The sequence below is a fragment of the Buteo buteo genome, chromosome 16 (genome assembly GCF_964188355.1).
Source record: "Buteo buteo chromosome 16, bButBut1.hap1.1, whole genome shotgun sequence".
NCBI classification, from domain to species: Eukaryota; Metazoa; Chordata; class Aves; order Accipitriformes; family Accipitridae; genus Buteo; species Buteo buteo.
Window position 1 is genome coordinate 10689928 of NC_134186.1, and position 20147 is coordinate 10710074.

Sequence of the window (20147 nt, forward strand, 5' to 3'; positions counted from 1 at the left end):
TTGTTAAGGGTTAGAAAGTAAAGAGTGTGACCTGGGCAAGGTTTTGGGACCTTCTGGAGAAGTTATTCCTGGATTTCATTTACATCTTTGGAGGAAAAAGCATGCTGTGGTATGCTAACCTTCCCCTTGTACATGTTTGCTTTGCTGAAATGTTAGCACAGGTGTTCCCTTACCCACCTGCAGTAATTCCTGGATATTTTTCTACGTGATCAATAAACCAGAGCTTATTTAAGCAATGAGGTGGTACAAAACTGTTTGCTGGGGGGCATTTAATTGACTCCATTTAGTCTGCTCATCCTACTTTTGTAAGGAAGCCATCAGATTGCTGTACATCATGGCTATTTTGCTGTCCACTAGATGTCGATTACACCCTTTAGGGCTGGGAGGATTTTGGGCAGCATACTGAGTAACCAAATCAGTCTGTCCATAATGCAGATTCTTCCAGCCCTGCCTAGGATTTGGGTCAGGCGAGAGGCGGTTTCCAGCCCTGTGCCAATGCTTCCTCTGCGCTGCTGCTCTGCTTGTTGACGTTATCTCCTTCCCACATTCTCCACCTCGATACTCTGAAGTATTAAAAAATAAAAATAAATCCATATTGCACAAACACTCTGCAACTCCGTATGGCTGGCCAAAATACTTTGGTCTCTTTAGAAAGTTATTTTGCAAAGTTAGGTGATGCTAGAAGAGAATACAGATTTGCAGGTGCCAGATTCAGACAGTATCTTACCATCAGATGGCACAGAAAAGTGGGATCTTTGAGGAAACAACCAAGGTCTTTTCCCAAGGTCTCTTGTTGTGTTCCCAGGCAAGAAAATTCAGTGTTCAAAATACCACCTTAATTAAAAAACAAACATACATGTTTTTAACGTTGGGAAGTGATATCTGATAATGCTTTCTCTAAAGAAGGGGTGTGGGGATCAGGTATTTTTAGCTGCAGCTATTCTCAAGTTGTTGTTCTTTTATGACCTTCTCTTAATAATACATTTCTCTAATGCTTTCTTTAAAGTTTTTGTAGTTCCAGAAACTTTTTCAGCCAAAGGCATGTTGCTGGGGGGAGGAGAAGAGGGAGGAGCAGCCCACAGGCAGGAGAAATATTGAAATCTGTTTTCTGGTGGATTTTGGTGCCTAAGAACGTGTGATGTTAGAGTTGGGTGCATCTCATGAGGGACCTTTCCCAGGTCAGAGGAGTGGCTTGCACTTCAGTTTTTCCCCTGGCTGCAGCAGCTGTAAGATTGCCAGTTAAAAGCACTTGAGAATGGGATCAAAAAACTGAATTTGGACAAGTTTAAAAGGTTGGAAGAGGAAAGCTTGGACAGAGGAATGACATGCTGATGGAGATGCTGTAGTGCAGGAATCTCATGGGAGGGCAGGCATAAGTAATGGCAACTTAAATTTCAGGTCTTTGTGTAGTGGTTTGGGCTGTGGCTGTCTGGAGACACTTGGGACTTACCTGCGAATGTCTCTGAGATGGTAAGAAAGCCAACAAATTCCAATGTACATCCTGAAGGTCATCTTCATCAGTCCCTAGGCTGCTGGACTTGCCTGATGTCTACAGACTGAAAAGCCATCACAGATCTTTGGGATCAGGTGAGCTGGTCCTGGGCTTTTGCAAACATCAAAGTGGCCATGAAAAAGCTTCTTAAAGAGCAGTGCTATAAAAAGCAGGAGGAGAAGAAGGGCTTTCAGGTTGGGTTGCTGATGCTATCTGTCTCTTGGTAGTTACCAGCAGAGATGGTCGGGCTTTCCAAAGTGAACTGCACGGTTAGGTGTTTCTCTGCACTTGCCTCTGATGACATCGGGTGAGGAAAGCAGTTAAGCTGCATGTAAATAATAAACGCATGCCATGTGAACACGGGCAGGAAGAAGGACAGGCAAGAGGTGTCTGTGCTGCATTGGCGGCATGCCACTGCATCGCAGTGGGCATCGGGGACGTTGATGCTGGTGGGGGGGCTGGGGAAGGTGTCTGGCTTGGGCTGAGCCTGGGGAAGGGACAAGGAAGGTGTTTAAGTGGTTGTTTACTTCTTTATATAGATATTTTTTTCTCAATACCCAAATCGGTGATGAGGAGTTTCTGCTAATTGCCAATAAATGAAATAAAGGAAACATTCCCTGAGCTGAGACTGTTTTGCTTGCCAGCAAGCCCTTTCATGCTGTGGTGCCTTTTAATGACCACAAGCACCGTCAGAAATGACAGCCCAGCCTACTGAAGGTGTTGACACCACACGCGGTCACTGGTCCAGCCTTGGGTCAGAAAAAAAAAAAAAGTCACTGCTCCCCGAAGCACTGAGCCCACATCCTGCAGCTGCCAGCGGCGAGGAGCAGGGCTGCAGGGGTATGGGGAGGCTTGCAAGCCCTGTGCTGCTCCGGGGCTGGGCAGGACTTGCCATGGTAAAGAGAATCTTGCTTGGAAGAGGTTATGGATCATTTAACACCAGAAACTTGCCAAAGTGGTCTTTTGTTTTTTTCCGGTGTTCTTGGACCAAGAATTTATTTATTTTGAAGCTCATATTTTCAAAATCTGTTCAGTCTTAGGTGGAGCCTCATGCCAAAGCGATTGCCAGAGTTAAGACCTGAGCTTTCCTATTCTGGATGAGACCTCCTACGAGCTTTCACCAGTAGATAATGCAGGGCTGGTGCTGAGCTCCTGCAGGAGCGTGTTGTCTGCGACTCCACATTTTCCCTTGCATTGGTTTCGGGGTATGGAGTAGCTGTCTAGGTAATGCTTTCATTGCAGGGAACCACCACATGGGTCTAAAAGGTGTTCGGGCTTGGCAACAGCCATCATGGGCAGATTTTAATTAGGAGTTTGCAAAGTGTCAGCTTGGGTTGCAGTAGTTGAGTATTTAATATCCTGAATAATACTTGGACCTTTGTTGCCCTTCTTGGTTTTAGGACCTGACACTTGATACTCTGGTTGCTTAAAAAAAATAAAATAAAAATAAAAAGTGACCAAGCGTGTGCATGCATTCAGTGCTTTTTTGGGACCTGTAAGCTTAGCACCGCGTTTCCACGTGACACCTGCGTTTAATTCTGTGTCGCTCATTGGCAGGACCACCATGGGCTTAGTGCCTGGCGCAAGAGTGATTCCTTTGGTTGCTGAATAAAAGAGCAGCATCAGCAAGAGTGGAAGTTTCATCCGGGTGGTTTTGGGGTGAAACGCGGTGATAAGGGATCTGGCAGGAAGGAAGTGCAGTGCATGGTGAGAAGAGAGAAACAGCAGATGCTCAGAGTGGGCAGAGTATCTTCTGGAGATGATCTGCAGCTAGAAAACAGGGACAGCTACTTGAAGCCAGGTCAGCACTGCAGAGTTGATCCCATCTCTGCAGGCCAGGCAGCTGGAGCATCGTCTCCTGACGGAGGAGGTGCTGGAGCGTGCGGTCCCCAGCAGGGATGGGAAGGGCAGGACTGGGCTGTGCCTGTGTCTGGGCTGGATTTGCCAGGGGGGCTCAGAAGGGTCTCTGTCCCAAATCACCCCTTGCTGCTTTTTGTTGGAAGCGAGCCTGTTATTCTACTGAAAACTCTTCCGAAACGAGGAGGGGAGAAACAATCTGGGAAAGCAAATATTTTCTGATAACGGTGAGCAACAGTACAAGCTTTTGTTTTCTGTCAATGGAAGGAAGTGGGAGAAACACGTAATAGGTTTAGCGCAGTGCAGGAATTACTGCTGCAAAAGACATTTAGTGCTCGTGCTCCTGTAGTGGGTCCTAGGAGAGGGTCCGGTGGGGAGATATCCATAAGGAGAGGATAGGCTGCTCGGAGCAGGTGGGAAAGGCACCGCTTTTGTTTTGCTGCAGCTGTGCATCTGTCTGAAGCAGGTGCTAAAGGAGGGTCTGCGACCAGTGGACCAGTGAGCCGAGACAGGAATCCAGGGCCAGGCTTACAGGGGAAATGGGAACTGGGAAGACGAACTCCTTGGTTTGTACTCGGCCAGGACAAGACTGAAGCAACTGTGCTTTAAATTAAAGGCTCCTCACTATTATAAAGATGATGATAAAGAGTGAACCAGCTCTCATCTCTGCTCTCTGGGAAGGATCCTTCCTGCTGAAGGACTTGACATTTTGTAAAAAACAGAATGCAGAAAACTCCTGTGCAATTGCTATTCTATTTTGAAGTCTTATCCGAAGGCCTGCGGGCATGTTCTAACTTGAACATGCATCTTATTCTTTATGTTGGCCCCACTCTTTACTTTAGGGGGAAAAAAAAAGGGATTTCTTTGTGCCTTTCATATCAAAACACCCTCCACTGCCCTCAGATGCTTATTTATTGACAACTTCCCTTTTCCAAGCCTTCTTGCACAGGGCCGAGCCCAGCTGCACTTTGGTAGGATGTATTCAGCCCTCCCAGGTTTTGATCTTGGAACAGGAAGATTCCCACTTCCCAGGCTGCGGAGGAAATAATCACCCTGCTTGCAAATGTCTTTTGTAGCAGTTAACTGAAATTTTGTGTTTATAAATGAGCTGTTTTAAGTGAACTGTCTAAGTTGTTGCTTTGTTGGGTGAATGTTAAAGCATTTTTAAGACAAATGCATCTTTCAAGTTGAAATTATCTTTTTTTTTTTTTCTTTAGCTGAGCATGTCTTCAGCTAAGTAAGACTGCATCTTGAAACACAGGTGATACTTGAGTTGTGTTTGTTTCCTGGGGAGAACAGCACCTGCTGCTGCTGCTTTTATGGGCAGTCTTGCATGGGTCTCTGTCGTACCAAATGCTTGAGAGCCTGTGGCAGTGATGTAACCTGCTTAAACTTCTCCCTCTGCTTTTTATCTCATCTGAGATGGGGTTTTGTAATTTTTTTAGTTCTTCCATGCATACTGTCACTTTCCCCATGCAAGCTCCAGCCTTCACTGGAAGAACCCTTCTCAAACATTTTCATTAGTGGACTTGAGCCTGCTGTGGTCCCCTTTGACTTGCTTTTATCCCACTTCCATTGCTGTCCATTATTCACATCAGAAATGCTGAGGACATGGTAAACAGTAATTGTAGGTAATAGATGTACTGCAGTTTTGAGCATTGGTTTTTCTGAAGTGCCTTGTGTTGCTTTCTCAAGCATATTTGATTGAAGGTGCTGCCTGAATGCCTCCGAAAAACTAGAAATGGAAAGATGACATCCTGTTTGATGTCTGCCCGTGTCACCTGGCTGACTCGGTTTTACATCCCCAAGGGCACTCAGCTCCATGGTGGCACCTGTGGGTGCAGGTCAACAGCAGACCTGCTCGGGGCTCTCCGTGTACCACGTGGAGCTGGACTCCACACATGGGGTTCATTGTGCCACTCCTCCACCTTTGAGTCCCTAGTGGGGTAAAACGAGGGATGACCCAGATGATGTACTCCAGCGTAGCGTTCTCCCCCCAGAAACCAAGCTGAATCCGTGCCTCTTCCTGATGCTGTGATCATCACAGGAGATTTCCAAACCAGAGGTGGGGGAGATGCTGAGTCAGCAAACCTGAATTTCTGATTGACTGACGTTTGAGGTGGCCTGGGGATGCTGGGGGCATATGTCATTATGTGGTGGTACGTGCCACGAAGTGTGGCAGTGCTCTGCCATCTCCCAGATGGAGGGGTGCGTGCCGGGGGCTCACCCTTACTGCTGTGGGTCGGGGGAAAGTGCTGCCATTTTGATAAAGCCCGTGAGACGGCAGCGTGGTGACATGAGCAGTCCTTGCCGAGCTCTTTGGAGGCTGGCATTTAGCTAATTAGGGAATACCCCAAGAGCTGAGGGTGCGCTTGCATGGAAAAAAGTGTTGTTGGGAGCTTTGGGTGAACGTAGGGCTGGTGAAGGAAGGGGGAAGACTCATTTTATCCTCCAAGCAGACATGCAACTGTGCCAGCTGTTCACACCCACTGCACTGGGGACCAGCATGGCTTTGCTCCGGGACTGGGGACTCCCGCTGCAGTGACGGGGAGATGGGCTCTGCACTTGCACAGGGTTGTGGTTGGCGGTGTGGGCTCGGACCGCAGTTTTGGGACCACTGGTTTGGCTGCTGTTGATGGCCCAGAGCTGATGCTGACTGCCGTTGGTCACTGCCCAGCATGGCACCTCACCAGCTGCCTGCTGCCAGCACTAGGGCTTTGCCAGTGGCCGGGAGAGTCGCATCCTCTCCCACACTTAGCTCTTACCAGCATCCAGCACCAGCCCGCCTGGCTGCGTTTCCACTGCTCCCTGAGCATCTTTTCATTGCACTTATATCTAAAGTACAGAAACTGTTATTGCAGTAATACAGCTTACTTCAAAATATCAGTGCCATTTCATTTTCCCTGCTCAGTAAGTTGCATGTCTCAATGGATCCATTTTTAGTGTCAGGTTTAGTTTTACTTTGACCATGGTGAAGTGGTAACAGCCAAATACATTGTGAATTGTAAGATGTATTTTGGAGCCCTGACCAAATGACACAGATGTTGATTTCGACTATTAAAAAAAACAAAAACAAGAACCCTTGAGTTATTTTTACATTGACTCATAAGCTGGCGAGCTGCTTTTAACAGGGTGTCATAGACTCATAGAATGGTTTGGGCAGGAAGGGACCTTAAAGATCATCTAGTTCCAACCCCCGTGCCATGGGCAGGGACACCTTCCACTAGACCAGGCTGCTCGAAGCCTCATCCAGCCTGGCCTTGAACACTTCCAGGGAGGGGGCTGCCGGGCAAGCCATGTCCTACATGACCATTGCTGTTTCGTAAGCTGAAATATTACATCTGCCTTAAGTCTTCACCTCCAGTTGGATTTTATAAACATATTTTCCATGAAGGGAAGAGGGGGGGGACTTCTTGTGTGAACAGTTTCCTCAAAGGGAACACAACCATTAAATTTTCTTGTTTATATAAAAAGTTGCTTTTGCACAAAAAAAATAGCAAAAATTCCTGTCACTGTTCAGTTGGGGTAATTTTAGGAGTTATCAACAAGCAAAAAGGAAGGGAAAGGTTATGTTGTAATTAAAAAAAGATTGCTTTCATACTCCTTAAAAATTTTGTGTATCCTAACGCTGTCCTGCATATGGTTCAGGGCTGTAATAGAGCTTTGGGAGACATTTTCTCAGTACTTCCCAGTGTCGGATCAAATACTTCTTGTTCCCCTGAAGCTTTCTGTTACCAAATATGCCTGTGCGGGGCTTTGGTAGAAGAAAAGAAGTTAACAACAGCTCGCCCATTAGAGTCCAGAGATGCTGTTTGAAGGTAATGCAAGTCCAAGGTACTGCCAGCAAAGCGGTCAGCGAGTGTCCTCTGCAGAGGCTGCCAAATACAAATAATTTACTGCATGGGGTTCTGTGTTTGGAGGCGGTTTGAGCTGATTAAACTTATTACAGCAGTTGAAGGAATGAGGATGGTACTCGGAAAACCTCATTTAAAATACATATTTTCCTAGGGGATGGCCATTAGTCTGGGTCAGGGTCAGGCTAATGGGTCAAGCTGCCTCCCCTCCTAAAAATGGGGTGCAGCCAGGGGCTCTGGCAAGTGGTGCAAGACTCCATATGGTCAGCGTAGGTCTCACTTTAACTGAACTTATATGTCTGTAACTTATAAATCATTCGCCTTGATGATTATTTTGGGTGAGTTTTCCATGGAAAAGCTGCATCTTGTTGTTAGTGGGTTTTTAACTTCCTACCCATTTATTTTTTCGGCTGTCCCAGTGCCTTTATGCGATAGTACGTTTGTTATTTCCTTATTTGTGTTTCTAAAAAGATGCCGCCCCTCTGTGCCAAGGAGAGCAAGGACTGCTGGCAGCACGATAGCTTCTTTTTTCATCCTTGTTCCTTTGGTTTTGGCTAGTGACCATTGCTAGCTCTGCAGTGCCCAGGGTGACATCTTAGGTATCAGCCAGGATGCGTGTCTTTACCCCGCTGCTTCGGGCACGCGTTAAGTGTGGGTGGCCTCTAGCTGGCTGTGGCCACTGAGCCGAAAAGCAGGAAAAGTTTTAAACAGCAAAAGGAGATGCAGTAAGAGCTTTTAGTTTGCCTAAAATTGCCATGTATAGCTGGAGGCAAGAACAACCATGGGGATGGTAAAAGGGAGGAGTAGCGTGTCCCGTGGTGTTGCTACATGGACTGAAAAGAATAAAATAACAGTATTTTGAGAGGAATGCATGTCCAAGTGGATAATGACCATCGTTGTAACTTCCTTTAGTTTATGGTTAAGGAAATGTAAACTACTCTTCCAGTCTTAAGCAAACAGAAGAAGCTGGTTCCTAAGCTCCATGTTTATATAGTTCCTTTCCAGGTCAGTGCATCACCTGAAAAAAGGGGATTTGCCTCCCTTCCCCTTCCTCCCCCCCCCCCGCTTTTCTGGCCTTTTTATAGACGACACTGGAATGGAGGAAGGAGGGAATGCAGAGAGAAGATTAGTCTTGAATTCCCAAAGCAGCACATGCACTTTTGCATTCTTCAGTTTACTACTTCTCTTTTTTAAATGAGAAATCATTTAAATAATGGTGCTTTAAAAAAAAACCAACAAAACAATTCGTGCACCTTGGGTTTTTTTGTGCCAGTTTTTGTTTGGGTTTGTTTTTGGGTTTTTTTTGCTATTGTTGTCTGGAGAAGATGAGTTTCTGTCAAAAAGAGTTTAAAAAAAAATGTTTGGATGCTCTTTTATTTCCCGTGAGATCTAAAAATAGAAGCTGATGAAGAATTGCTGATAGACTCGCTGTTCTTCTCAGAGGGTTTAGCTTACGTCTAAAGCTGCATCTTCTGACTTTGCAACAGCTGAGCTTTGCAGAAGCACCAAGGCTGAGCTTACTGAGCGTAAGCAGGGAGGAGAGCAAATGTCTTTTTCAGCCCTCTTGCTTCTCTCCTCCTGTCTCCATCCTTGGGCAGAAGAGCCCAAGGCACAGTGTAAAAAAATGTGTGTGAAAATGAGAGTGAGAGGTAAGTGCTGGGAGCACAGGAAGTATGGTGGCGAGAGGGTTGAGATTTTATTTACTGGCAGCGCTGGTGTGCATGCTGGTAGTATTGAGGGGGGTGGATAACATGTAAATGCAGCATTACATGTTTTGTTTAGTTATTTCTATAACTAAAAGACTTGGCCAATGTATTTAGGTTTCATGGTGTTGCCATAGTCTAGTGGCAAAGTATTATCATCGTTGTGACCACAGCTTGCCATTGTACTTTAAAAGCTTGGGGCAAATTGGGAAAACAGAGGGAAATGTGTGTAATCTGCATTATAATACATGTAAACCACATTATAATCTACTCAGTGATAACGTAAATATAATGTAATCTGTGTTACAGGTTGCTTGATGATAGAGGTGGCCACTTCTGAAAGGGTGTTAAGTCTTCTGCACTTTGGGGTCTCTGACTCATTGTGTCTGGGTGCTGGGGGGGGGGTGACAGCAGGGAAATTTGGCACAGGACAGCCCAGGAACATGGGGAAAAGTCCATTCACAGGTGCTTCTGAGGGGGATCGGAGGAGAGGTGGTGTTATTAAAGTGGCTGTTCATGACGAAAGCAAGCTGTGCTTCCTCTCCTGGGCATTGGTGCACACTTCCCCCTCCCGGTGCTTGCTGGTTGCCAACAGAAGCGTCATGCTTTGGGGTGATGTCTTGATTTCACACTTGTGAAACCAGTGCGTTGCTTCTCTGGGTTGCTTGAGGTGAGAATGAAAAACTTATTTTAAAAAAATGATAGCTGTATGTTGAGCTCTGGTGTCCTTCGAACAGCATTAACTGTTTGGATGTATCGGGTCAGAACTGCAGGTGCCAGGAGGTGACTTAGGCAGTGCCGCCGGTGCCAGCTCTTCGGCTGTGTGAGCTGGTGATGGTGTGCTACTGGTCTTAACCTGACCGAAGTCCTATATGCTGCATCTCCCTTTCCCCCCAGCTTGTTCCTGGAGGAGTGGCCTGGATCCCCCATTGCATCCCTTCTTGGTGGCAACATGATATTAGATCGGCCGAAGTTGGGTGTCACGCTGTGCCTTTGGCTTGGGCAGGGGGCATGTTCTGCCTGCTGAGTTGCCAGTAGCATGTGTGTCTGCTGGTACAAAGGTGTGATGGACTCTGAGATCTACATGGGAAGCCCCTCCATCCCCTGGCACTCAACCAGGCCAGAAAATGGGCTAAAACACAGCCCCTGCTGCAAACCAGGTGCTGGGTTATGTCTGAGCTGAGCACCCCTGGAGAAACCCCTGCGACAAGATGATGTTGTGCAGCTGAAGGCATGCAGGCTGGCATGTATGGTCAGATAGTTGTAAAATTCCTGCCCAGTCCCAAACAAAATCCCTATAACAAGTCCTCTGTGTTAGCGCAAGTCCGTGCTGGGCTGGGCTTATGCTGTGAGCTGGGTGGGGAGGAAACTCATCCTGAAAAACCCACCGAATCAACAAAATCGGAGCACAACCCACCCTGAGGATTTTCTTGCAGCACAGACAAGCGTAGTTTACTTTCTGCTGTTGGGTGCCCTCCCGTTACAGCCTGTTCCTTCCCCACCAGGCTGAGGGCTTGCTGCCTGCTCCAATGGGACCTGCCTTGCCTCTGCATGCAAAGACCCCCTGCGCTGGTAAAGGATGATGCCACTACCATGCCGGAACTGCAAAACTTACCAACTTCTTATTTCCTTCACAGTGAGCCCAGGTGAAGAGAGAGCGCACGTGGAGATTACCTCCCGCCTTGCCTTTTCTCCCAGCCCCTCACAGTGAGCTCTCAGGTGCTGAAGGAGTGGAGGGGAGAGCTGCCGCACTGAGCTGGGGCAGCGCGGGTGAAGCGAAAGGATATTTGTCTGGTGGGCTGCAGCAGCTGGGGGTCCTTGGCACCCCACGGCGGAGACAACCAATTCCTGCCACGTAGATGCCCGCAGGGGAGAGGACAACTCCACCTGAACTGATGCATCTCGGCACCTGATACCAGGCTCAGGTAAGGACATGTTGCTTGGAGCCAGGTTGAATTTCCACGCTCCCTTCTCTGACCTCACAGACCAGCTCCGGAGCAGGTGGGAATCGCCCCAAGAACCATCATGTGCTGTGGGTATACATGCTAATAAATCAGCAGGATCTCGCCTGTGATGATGCTGGATGCTCTGGCTTGTTGGGTTGTTGCTGGTGGCATCAAAGCGAGTTGCAGTGGAGGTTCTCACTTGAGAGTTCCCAGTGCCTCTACTAAGGGAGGTGAGCGTGTTTTTATCCAGCGCAGTTTCAGATACAATGCAAGTTTAGTGGGACAGGAGCGCGTTTGAATTTTCTTAACACATCTGTGGCTCATATAAAGTGATCTATGGGCAGTCATTTTCAAAGACACTGAGACACTTAAAACACAAACCTCCTTGCAATTCAGCTGGCTTATGGGTCCTCATGCTCCTAAAAAAAAAAAAAAAAAGTTTGCTTGTGTGCTCTTGAGTTTTTGTTGTAGTCAAGGAAATAAACATGCAAACAGGATCTCCTGTATCTTGGTTCATCCTGCTTGATAGTAATTTCATTCCTGAAGTCATAATTCACTTTGCGAGTGCAAGTTTGATTTCCTTTTCGGTAGCAGGGTTGTAAGTGAGTGCCGGATTTGGGCTAAGATCGGTGATGTGCAGCCCGGTGATGTGTTTTTTTGAAGCTGGTGCCTGGCCAGGGCGTTTGAGTCTGGGTTGGCTAACGAGGGAAGAGCTGCGGATGGGGATCAGCAGAAGTCCTCGATGCAAGCGCCTTGAGCGTGTTGCCCATTTGGGGATTGAAATTTGGGTTTCTGGCCAAAAATACTGCGTCGTCTGCGATGCTGGAGGTGGGGACGCTGGCCGGCCTTGCACCGAGACCTCGGGAGCAGCTCGACTTCCGCGTGGGGAGCCGGCTCTCCTGAAGCAGAAGCTGTGCCCGCGGCTGGCGGCGCGTGGCCCTCGCTTCCCTTCCTCCTGCGGCTCGTCGACGGCCCGCAGCAGCCCGCAGCTCCTCACGGACGCCTCAGGAGGCTTCGAGCTTTCCTGGGGCTGTGGCAGTGCCATCGAAGCAGACCCAAAGCCGTGCTCGTTTTGGCTGTGCTTGGTAGGTCCGTACTGTGGTGTAACCCCGCGGCTTTGCTTTTGAAAGGCTTTAAGCGTGTGGCAGAAGAGCTTCTGACGACAGCTCCCCTCAGCTTGCTGCAGCCGACTGTGTCCCCCGAATTATACCAGGCAACCAGGACGGGGCCTTTGCTGTGAGCCGATAGCCTGCACGGTTTGAAGCATCTCGAGGCGCCTGTTCCATGCACTTAATAAAACCCTGATAGGGTTTATTCGGCTTTTCGCAGCTTGCTTCAGCCGCTTTGCAAGCAGACTGTTGCGCCGCTTCTCGTGGCCGGGTTTATTCCAGAGCGTGCAAGCGCGTGAGCCGCTGTTACAACTACTAGCAGCTTTACAAGTGAGAGCAGTGCTTTGCTGGGAAGTGATGCAGACTCCACATGTGCCTTGTGTGTGAGGGTCTCGCCTCTTAGCACATGTTGTATAAGCATTTCCACTTGCATAGATGAATAAGCATTTCCTTTAAGCCTGTTCCCCAAAGGAAAAATTGCAGGCTTATGCCATAGACAGCTAAAGACATAAAATGCTGTGTTAAAATGTGCTTTTAAAATAGAACGTGAAACAGGAACGGCAACTTGTTGAGTTTCAGCAGTGGTGGATGTGGTTGTAGTAAGTGTGTACCTTTTTTACTTTATTCCACAGCGGTAGTTTCAGTCTGATACAGGCCGGCGTGGTGTTTAAGTACAGTGTGTCAGTCAAAACCTTTTTTTTTCTTTTTTTTTTTCCTTCTCCTAACAGCAGTCTCTATTAGTCGTTAACTGGGCACACTCAGGACTCCAACACATCTTCACCTAAACTCCTTTCTCCTTTTTCAATGACCTTCTGCTTGCAATAGCATGCAGAAAAAAAATTATACATGTTTCTGTGGGCTGGGGTGCAGCTGGACAGAAGAAACGTACGGTGCTGTGAAAGGTTACTGAAGCAAAAATGCAAATTTTAGAAGTTTTGCCCTGAAGATGGAGCATGCTGAGCAGGGGTGCACGTGGTTGCGATGACTCTGCTTGGGGTAGGTAACTTAAGATTTTGTAACTCAATTGGCTGTATGCCTGCATCGTGCTTGCCTTTAATGTGCTCTAACTGGTGGATGCAGCGGGAACAGAGAAATAACCAAAATGTGGTCTGTCATCTCAAGTGGCTTGAATAGGTACTTTTCTACAGTATAAAATATTTAAAAATTGGGTTCCAGAATATCCCCAAATCCAGCCCAAGGTTGAGAACAAGGTGTTATGCTGTACTCCTAAAAGGAGGAGATTTTACTGATATTTTCATTTTCAAAAGCCCTTCTGCCCAGTGACACTGGATCTACAGCTCACCTTGCAGCAAAATGGTGAAGTCAAGCAATACAGTCTGGTGGTAGTGCAGACTGACAGTATAAAACCTGTGTAAAACCAGTATAAAAGCGTGTAAAACTTCTGTACTTTCCTTGTAAGGAGGCAGAAAGGGCTTGAAGAGACTGAAAATTCAGGAGCTTTGGCTCAGGTGGGTTGCTTGGTAGCATCACCACAGCTATTCCATTCAAAGGCTGGGAAACTGCTTTCTGGCCAAGGTCCCAACAGCAAAACCGCTTTGCAAGGTGGGCTCGGAGCAGTTGGATCTGGAATCACATTTGCAGTGAATTTCCAAGAGGGCATCTCAAGGCGTGCTGATGTGCAACCACCCGCAGGGCCCATCGGCTGAGCCTTCGATGTCTCAGCTCCAGTCCTTAGACCACATCCATTTGCATTTTTGATGGATTAAATTCTGCATACAGGTCTCGCGTCCTGGTGGAGTTTAATGGAAGTTTGTCCTTGTTTCATATAAATGGAGCAGCGGGAAGGGAGACAAGGACCTGGTGGCTGCAGATGTGGCCTTGGCAAACAACCTCAGTGGAAAGAGGTGGTGGCATCTGTGTCTTCTGCAGGTACCGGCACAGGGGGAATGAACCAGGCAGGGTGATGGCCGATGGGTTTATAGGCGGGAGACATTGTCATGGATGGGGGTGACAGAGGATGTGTGTGCGTCCTGCCCCCGGGCCATGGGTGATGCTGGGTTCCTCTTTGGAGCAGTGAGCAGGGTTGCAACGTGCAGGTGGGGTGACTGCTGGCCAGAGGTTCTCCACACTCCTGGCCAGACTGGTCCCGGTGGGTACCACCTCGTGCAGGGCAGTGGGAGCTCGGCAGATCTTACTGGGAAAATACGGGGGCCTGGGGGGAGGGTTGCAACAGTAAATCTGATTTATGGATAACAGTTTTTACACTGAGTCTTTGGATTTTTGATGCAGACACCTTCTTTCCTTTGCCAATACTTGAGATCTCAGCTGGCAAATTAATTTCAGTAAAGTTCTTCTCATCCAAAATTTGGATATTTTATTTCAGGTTTGCTGATGGCTAGATAGTGTTCAAAGTGGGTAGGCAGTAACATGTATTTTCATTAAGCATCTTTAGGCTTACTGTTGCTGGGATTCATTTTTACTTCCTTAAATTGTAAACTGGAAGCTGCAAGTTTTAGTGTAAGATGACAGATGGTGGGGTTTTTCAACTCATTCTTTTTAAAAGGAACTAGTTGGTAACTTTGTTTCCCAGCTGAATTTAAGTGTGCATGGCTTGGGGCTTTCTGTTGCTGATATCCTAGTAAATTTATCTAATACCATTCTTGCATTGTTCACAGTTTCTTACCATTCGTGTTCATAGCTGCTTCACCTTGTGTATTTTTCATGGGGAAAACAAACTCTGTTTGCTGGGAAAATAGAGTACTCACAGGAGAAAATTGGGTGGCAGGCTTGGGAAAGTCATTTGAGTGGTAAATTTAAAAAAAAAGAAAGTTATCAGTCTTATATAGGTATATGGAGAAGCGTGGCAGGTACAGTCTGTGCCTATTTATAGGTAGCCTATTTATATCAGGGCAGAATGATGTGTTTCCTCAAACTCTGCAGAAAATAAATTGTCTCAGTAGTTTTCTTATACACGAGGTGTCATTTCCCTCAAGCAAATGCTATGACTTCATGGTGTCAAACTACTCTGGAATCCAAGTACGTGCAGAATTAAATAATAAATATATCCAACTTCAATATCTATTTTTGATATAGGCTGCTAGAGAGCTAAGCTGTATTCTGTTACCTCTCCAGAGTACTTTGAAAATCACCTAGTCAAGCACAGCATTGCCTTTGTACGCCAAAAAGCTGCAGTATTGTGGTCAGACGCAGAGGCCGGTGCAGCCACTTGCCTTCTCCCTCCCTCCCACTGCCATCAACCATTTTCTCTGCTTTCAAGTTTTTTCCTAAATTTGGACTTTTGCGCTGTTCTAGTAGAAAGAGAAAACAAATGTGCACATTCCAGGCATGAGATGCAAAACTGGCTCCTTTGCACCAGTCTGGCCTTTCTGGCTGCAGAGAGGCTTTTACAGAGGCAGATGCCAAGATACATGTGGTCTTGCTGCTGTCTTCTGCTGTGTAAACCCTCCCATGTTACCGAGCCGCTCTTCCTTTGGTTATTTTATTACAGAGTGTGGTCAGAGACGTTCAGAATAACTTCCACTTTGTAAATGGCTTGAAAAATTGCCCATTAATTTTGACATAAAGTTTATTTTTTCCCTCCAGCCTGCAGAATATTTGTATTTTTAGCAGCACATTAAGGACCTCATTTGAATTCTTTGGCCCCATAACAACCAATAAACAATGTCAGAAGTGGGGGAGTGAATATCCCTGAGTTAAACTTTGTGGAAGAAAGATGTGAGAAGAAGATGCAGTTATATTAGATGACACCGTAAGACAGTTACTCAGACCTTGCTACTTTGAAAAACAAAGCTGTGATTAACATGTATTGAGCAAAATTCATGGGAACATTTGAAGAGCTGCAGCTTGGAAAAATAAGAGAACAAAAGAAACTTTAATATTTCTATCCTTGTTGTGTTTTGATTGTGGAGTCAATAACAGGGAAAGGTACACCCGTTCCTGCCATGAATTTGAAGAGTTTCCTTTTTTTCAGGTGTCTGCATAGGTGAGTGTAAAGCAGTGAAATGCCTGTGCTGTTGGCTGATAACATCTCGTGAAAGAGCTGCCCTGGTAGCCCTGATTATTGTGTGTGGTTTAATATTTCTATCACACTGCTGGCAACTGGGAGCAATGGCTACTTTCAAAATGAACAGTTAGGGAAAGATGGATCTCCCAGCTGTCTCCATCCGTGCCTGAATGACACAGTGGCAGCAAGCAGGTTGCATTAAGGAGTTGGTAAGATGAGACAAATAATCGCTTACGGCTGTCCGAAGGTACAGAGAAGTGAGCTGAGCCTTGGCGAGCACTGCTGCTTTTGCTCATCATATCTCCCCCAGTTGTTTTTTTTTATTGCTCATATTTTTATCCCTCAAGGAAAAATCACATTCTTCAGATCATTCCAAGCGCAACGCCGTTGGCTGCTCAGGCTCATCCAGTGCCAAGCACTGCCGCTGAGATGCGGCTTCAGCCAGAAGCTGGGGTAGCATGTCCAACAAGAACCCTTCAGGTTCCTCCTGAAGGGAGGTCAGGATGGCCCCTGGTGTCCATTAGAGACTGCAACGGCACCTTGGAGTAAACTTGTTCTTGAGCAGCTGTTGCACAGTGTTTTATCTGTGGGTAGCAATGCTCCTCTTCTCTGCAAGGAGGTGGTCACCAGCACTTTGGGAAAGGACTAAAGCACAGCAATGCAGGATTTGCTTTCCAGCTTTAGATGCAACATGTCATCCTGAGCAGCAGTCAACCTGCTCTTTTTTATTTTCAAAAGTCTTTTCAAAATTTTGTAATTTCTTGTGGGAGGCTTTCAAGTCTGTTCTGCTAGGGGGATCCCAGATGCTCCAGGGAGCTGCTTTCAAGCCCTGCAAGAAACCTCTGGACTGTATTATTGAAGTTGTTTAGCTTTCAGATGTTCTGGGTAAATCACTGGATCATTCGTAATGTGACAGTGCAGAAAATATTTTAAGGCTGTGGTGGCTCTTAGCAGTTTTTTCCCAACCCTGCTGAATCTTTTTACAGCAGATAAAATAGGCAAAACCTCCTTAGAGCAGGCAAAATGCAGTCTGCCCCTATAACAAGCTATTCTAAGAGGCTTTATACTCTTAAGTGTTCAAAAACTTTTCCAAACACTAAGCCGCTTGCAACTGTAGACTAAAATTATTTTACCTTGCTGTTCTTGAAATGCATAGTATCTGTCTGGGACCTGGGGCAAGTCAGCAGGACTCTGAAGGATGGAGCCATGTAGGTGATAAACACAGCATGATTTCCCAGTGCTTATCCTGTCTGCACTGAGTAGAGTTTATAATTCATAGCAGAAGTGTGGGAAAAACTTAAAACTATTTTAAAAAGCTTTAAAAAAAAAAATAAATAAAAGGCACCTAAGCACTGGGGAAGGGGAGCAAGGGGAAGATACCAGGAACTAGTTATGGCTTGACAGCGAGGATGCTCCTTTGGGCTGGTACAAGACAACACTTAAGTTGCATTTGACGTGGGAAGTTATCTTGCTCATATGTATGTGTATAGGACAAAGCAGAGCAGTGGGCACAGACCTCAGGGAGCTAGATCAGGTCTTGTTTAGACCAAGACTGATCCATCTCAGAGTAGATGGGGACTCTGCGGTCATCTTGCTGCTGTGTTGTTTTTCTTTTGGGGCTGTGTATAGAAGGTAATCATCTAGAGGCAAATTTACCTGTTCCCTGCACACTTCAGCAGACAAAAACTTCTCCTTTGATGTTAAATCTGCCTTTGGATGCCCCTACAGAGCATCTCATGGCTTCACATCCATAGCTGAGGGCAAGAGCATGGTGGTTTGCTGTCATCCACACAAATGCTATGCTGTGCATCGCCCAGCTGGCACGCAACCTGTGCAGTGCAGGAGCTCTGTGGCTGGTTTGTGTGTCTCAATTTAAAAGCACAATGTCTTTCATACAGGCATGTCTGTGCCTAAGAACAAAGGCACGGCATCTTGTCTTCCAGCAGACGAGACTCCCCCTTGCTCAAATTCATTTGTGTCCCTATGCAGGGGACGGGGGAGCTGGTAGTCCTGCTGCGTGCAGGCAAGCTCCATGCACGCTTTGTGCAGGGGCTTTTCAACCGCAGCCTGATTTTAGCTATGGGATATGGCTGGAAGCTAAAGTTGTCAGCAAAGGTTTTTTCTATTAGCACTTTCCTAAAGTATTTCCCATACTGTGTACACATTTACTTATCTCCTCCCCCCTTCCCTCCCCCTTTCTTTTTTTTGTTCTTGCTTTACAGCTTCTGACATGAAGAAAGATATAGAGTCTTTAATAGCCCAGGAAAAAGCAGAGATCGTTGCCAAGTATGAGAAGGTACCAACCTTGATGTTTTTGCCTGACATGCTGGCTGGGGCTGGAGCTATTCAATCAATCAGGAATGCTTCAAATAAGGACTTTTGCCTGCCTGCAGGCATCACCCCAGTAACCCTCATGCCATCAGGCTTCATGCCAGCTCTCCCTGCCTGCTTCTGCCTGCACATCCCGTCTCACCACGTCCCCAGAGTTTCTCGCAGATCCCATGTACACTCAGCACAGATACCAAAAAGTCCTGGGCTTCTAGTGCTTCAGTGCTCCCTTAACACCACGGTGGCTTATGCCTGACAGCACTGGTTTCTCTGATGGACAGCCGTTCCCAACCTGTAGCAGAGGCACACCGGGGATGCTGGATAGGCTGAACTTGTGCATTTTTCTCTTGCCTGCATTGTATTTGTCTCTTTAGAGCAGGTTTTGGCCTTCTAGCATGTGGGGAGGGAGGGATGCGGGCACTGGGGCATTCCCGATGCTGGGGCCTGCTCACGGGTGTCCTTTCTGCTTTCAGGGCAGGCAGGAAGGAGCTCAGATTGACCCGTGGGAAGATGCCGATTTCACGCTGTATAAGGTTACAGACCGGTTTGGATTCCTGCAGTAAGTCCTCCTGCCCTCTCCTGTCCTCTCTGACCCGCGCGTCTGTGCAGACCATCCATCTGCACCGAGTGTGGCAGACCCAGCATCTTCCCTATAAGCCGCTCCGTGCCTTGGCTTGATCAATTTCAAATGCAGGAGGAAAGACTAGATGTGCCTCCTCCCTCAACCACACGTGTTCAAACACTGATGCTTTGAATCTGCTGCAAGGCAAGGCTCAGAAATGGTTTCCCGTCACAAGTTTGGCATCAGAAGGTGCAGGCTGGTGCTCCCCTGCCTCCGTGGAGGCCTGCGGTGTGTCGCAGAGGGAGAAGCTCTTGTGGTTGCCCCTGATGATTCAGGGAGGTGTAGGAAGAGGTGAGACAAGATACCCGAGTTCTCTGTTCCCTTAGGAAATCCCCATCCTAAGTGAGATACCGAACAAAAAGTTATAGTAGTAGGTCTTTTGTGTGCGGGGGGGGGGGGGGTTGAAGCAATGGCTGTCCAGAAATCCATCCCACCCACCCTTTTAATTGCTGATCATGTGCTTATTGAAGGGGAGCTTTATGCCCGGGATTTCCAGCGATGTCCAGTGCTTGATTATCCCCCAGCAGCTCCCATAGGGTGGTGGGGTTTTGGCTGGTGCTTCTTGTGCCTCTTCCTCCTCAGGGACAGCTGTAGGAAAGTCACGAAGCCCCCAGGCCATATCTCCTCAGGTGCCTGAGGCGGTCCCTGAGCTGCAGCGGGCCACACTCCTCCACACCCTTTCTTGCCCATGGAGTAACCGGTGACCCCCTTGCTTTTCCAGTGAGCAGGAGCTGCCGACCCGCACCGCCTTGGAGGAGAAGGTGAGAGCTGCCAGCTCTGCCATTGTGGGTATCGGATCCGTATCGCACTGGCTGGGAGGGGATGGTTTTTGAGGAAACGAATGTGCAAGCGAGAGCGAAGCAGGCAACCAGGGTGCACTGGTCACTGCTGTTCACACAGAGGTGGGAGTGCTGCACGATGCTCAGCTGTTGGAGCTTTTATTTTGCTGGGTCAGGCATCTCCCATCCTCCATGCTGCACTGAAATCACACCTTTTAAAGCAATTCTGGGCTTTTTCCTCTCCGCTTTGGCACAGTGTTCAGCAGCTGTGGCTTGAAAATGGGTTTGCTCGTGTGGCAGAATGTGGTAGAGGTTGCAGGTAACCATCATCTCCCCTGAGCTGGGAGCATGTCCTCTGTTAGGACCCTGCTAACTGGGACTAAATAGCATCTCGTTTCTGCCAATCTGATACGATGATGCGATTTGAGGCTAGCTGAACCTGCAAAGATTTTTGTTGTCAAGGAATACTCAT

The 20147-nt window shown here is 47.3% G+C and overlaps 1 protein-coding gene across 9 annotated transcripts in view; it reads left to right on the plus strand.

Annotated features, from left to right (window-relative positions):
• LOC142040230 (USP6 N-terminal-like protein) overlaps window positions 1–20147 on the plus strand; it is an 87616-nt gene that overhangs the window by 37676 nt on the left and 29793 nt on the right. For 4 of the 9 annotated variants that reach the window (XM_075047818.1, XM_075047819.1, XM_075047814.1 and 1 more), the window contains 6 exons: window positions 10544–10831; window positions 12690–12957; window positions 13702–13851; window positions 18169–18242; window positions 18748–18833; window positions 19618–19657. In XM_075047818.1, the coding sequence (XP_074903919.1) occupies window positions 13752–13851; window positions 18169–18242; window positions 18748–18833; window positions 19618–19657 (300 nt within the window). In that variant the 5' untranslated portion in view covers window positions 10544–10831; window positions 12690–12957; window positions 13702–13751. Of the gene's footprint in view, window positions 1–10543; window positions 10832–11515; window positions 11938–12689; window positions 12958–13701; window positions 13852–15913; window positions 16156–18168; window positions 18243–18747; window positions 18834–19617; window positions 19799–20147 lie in introns of those variants that run through there. The other 5 variants (XM_075047815.1, XM_075047820.1, XM_075047822.1 and 2 more) reach the window with 5 other exon arrangements.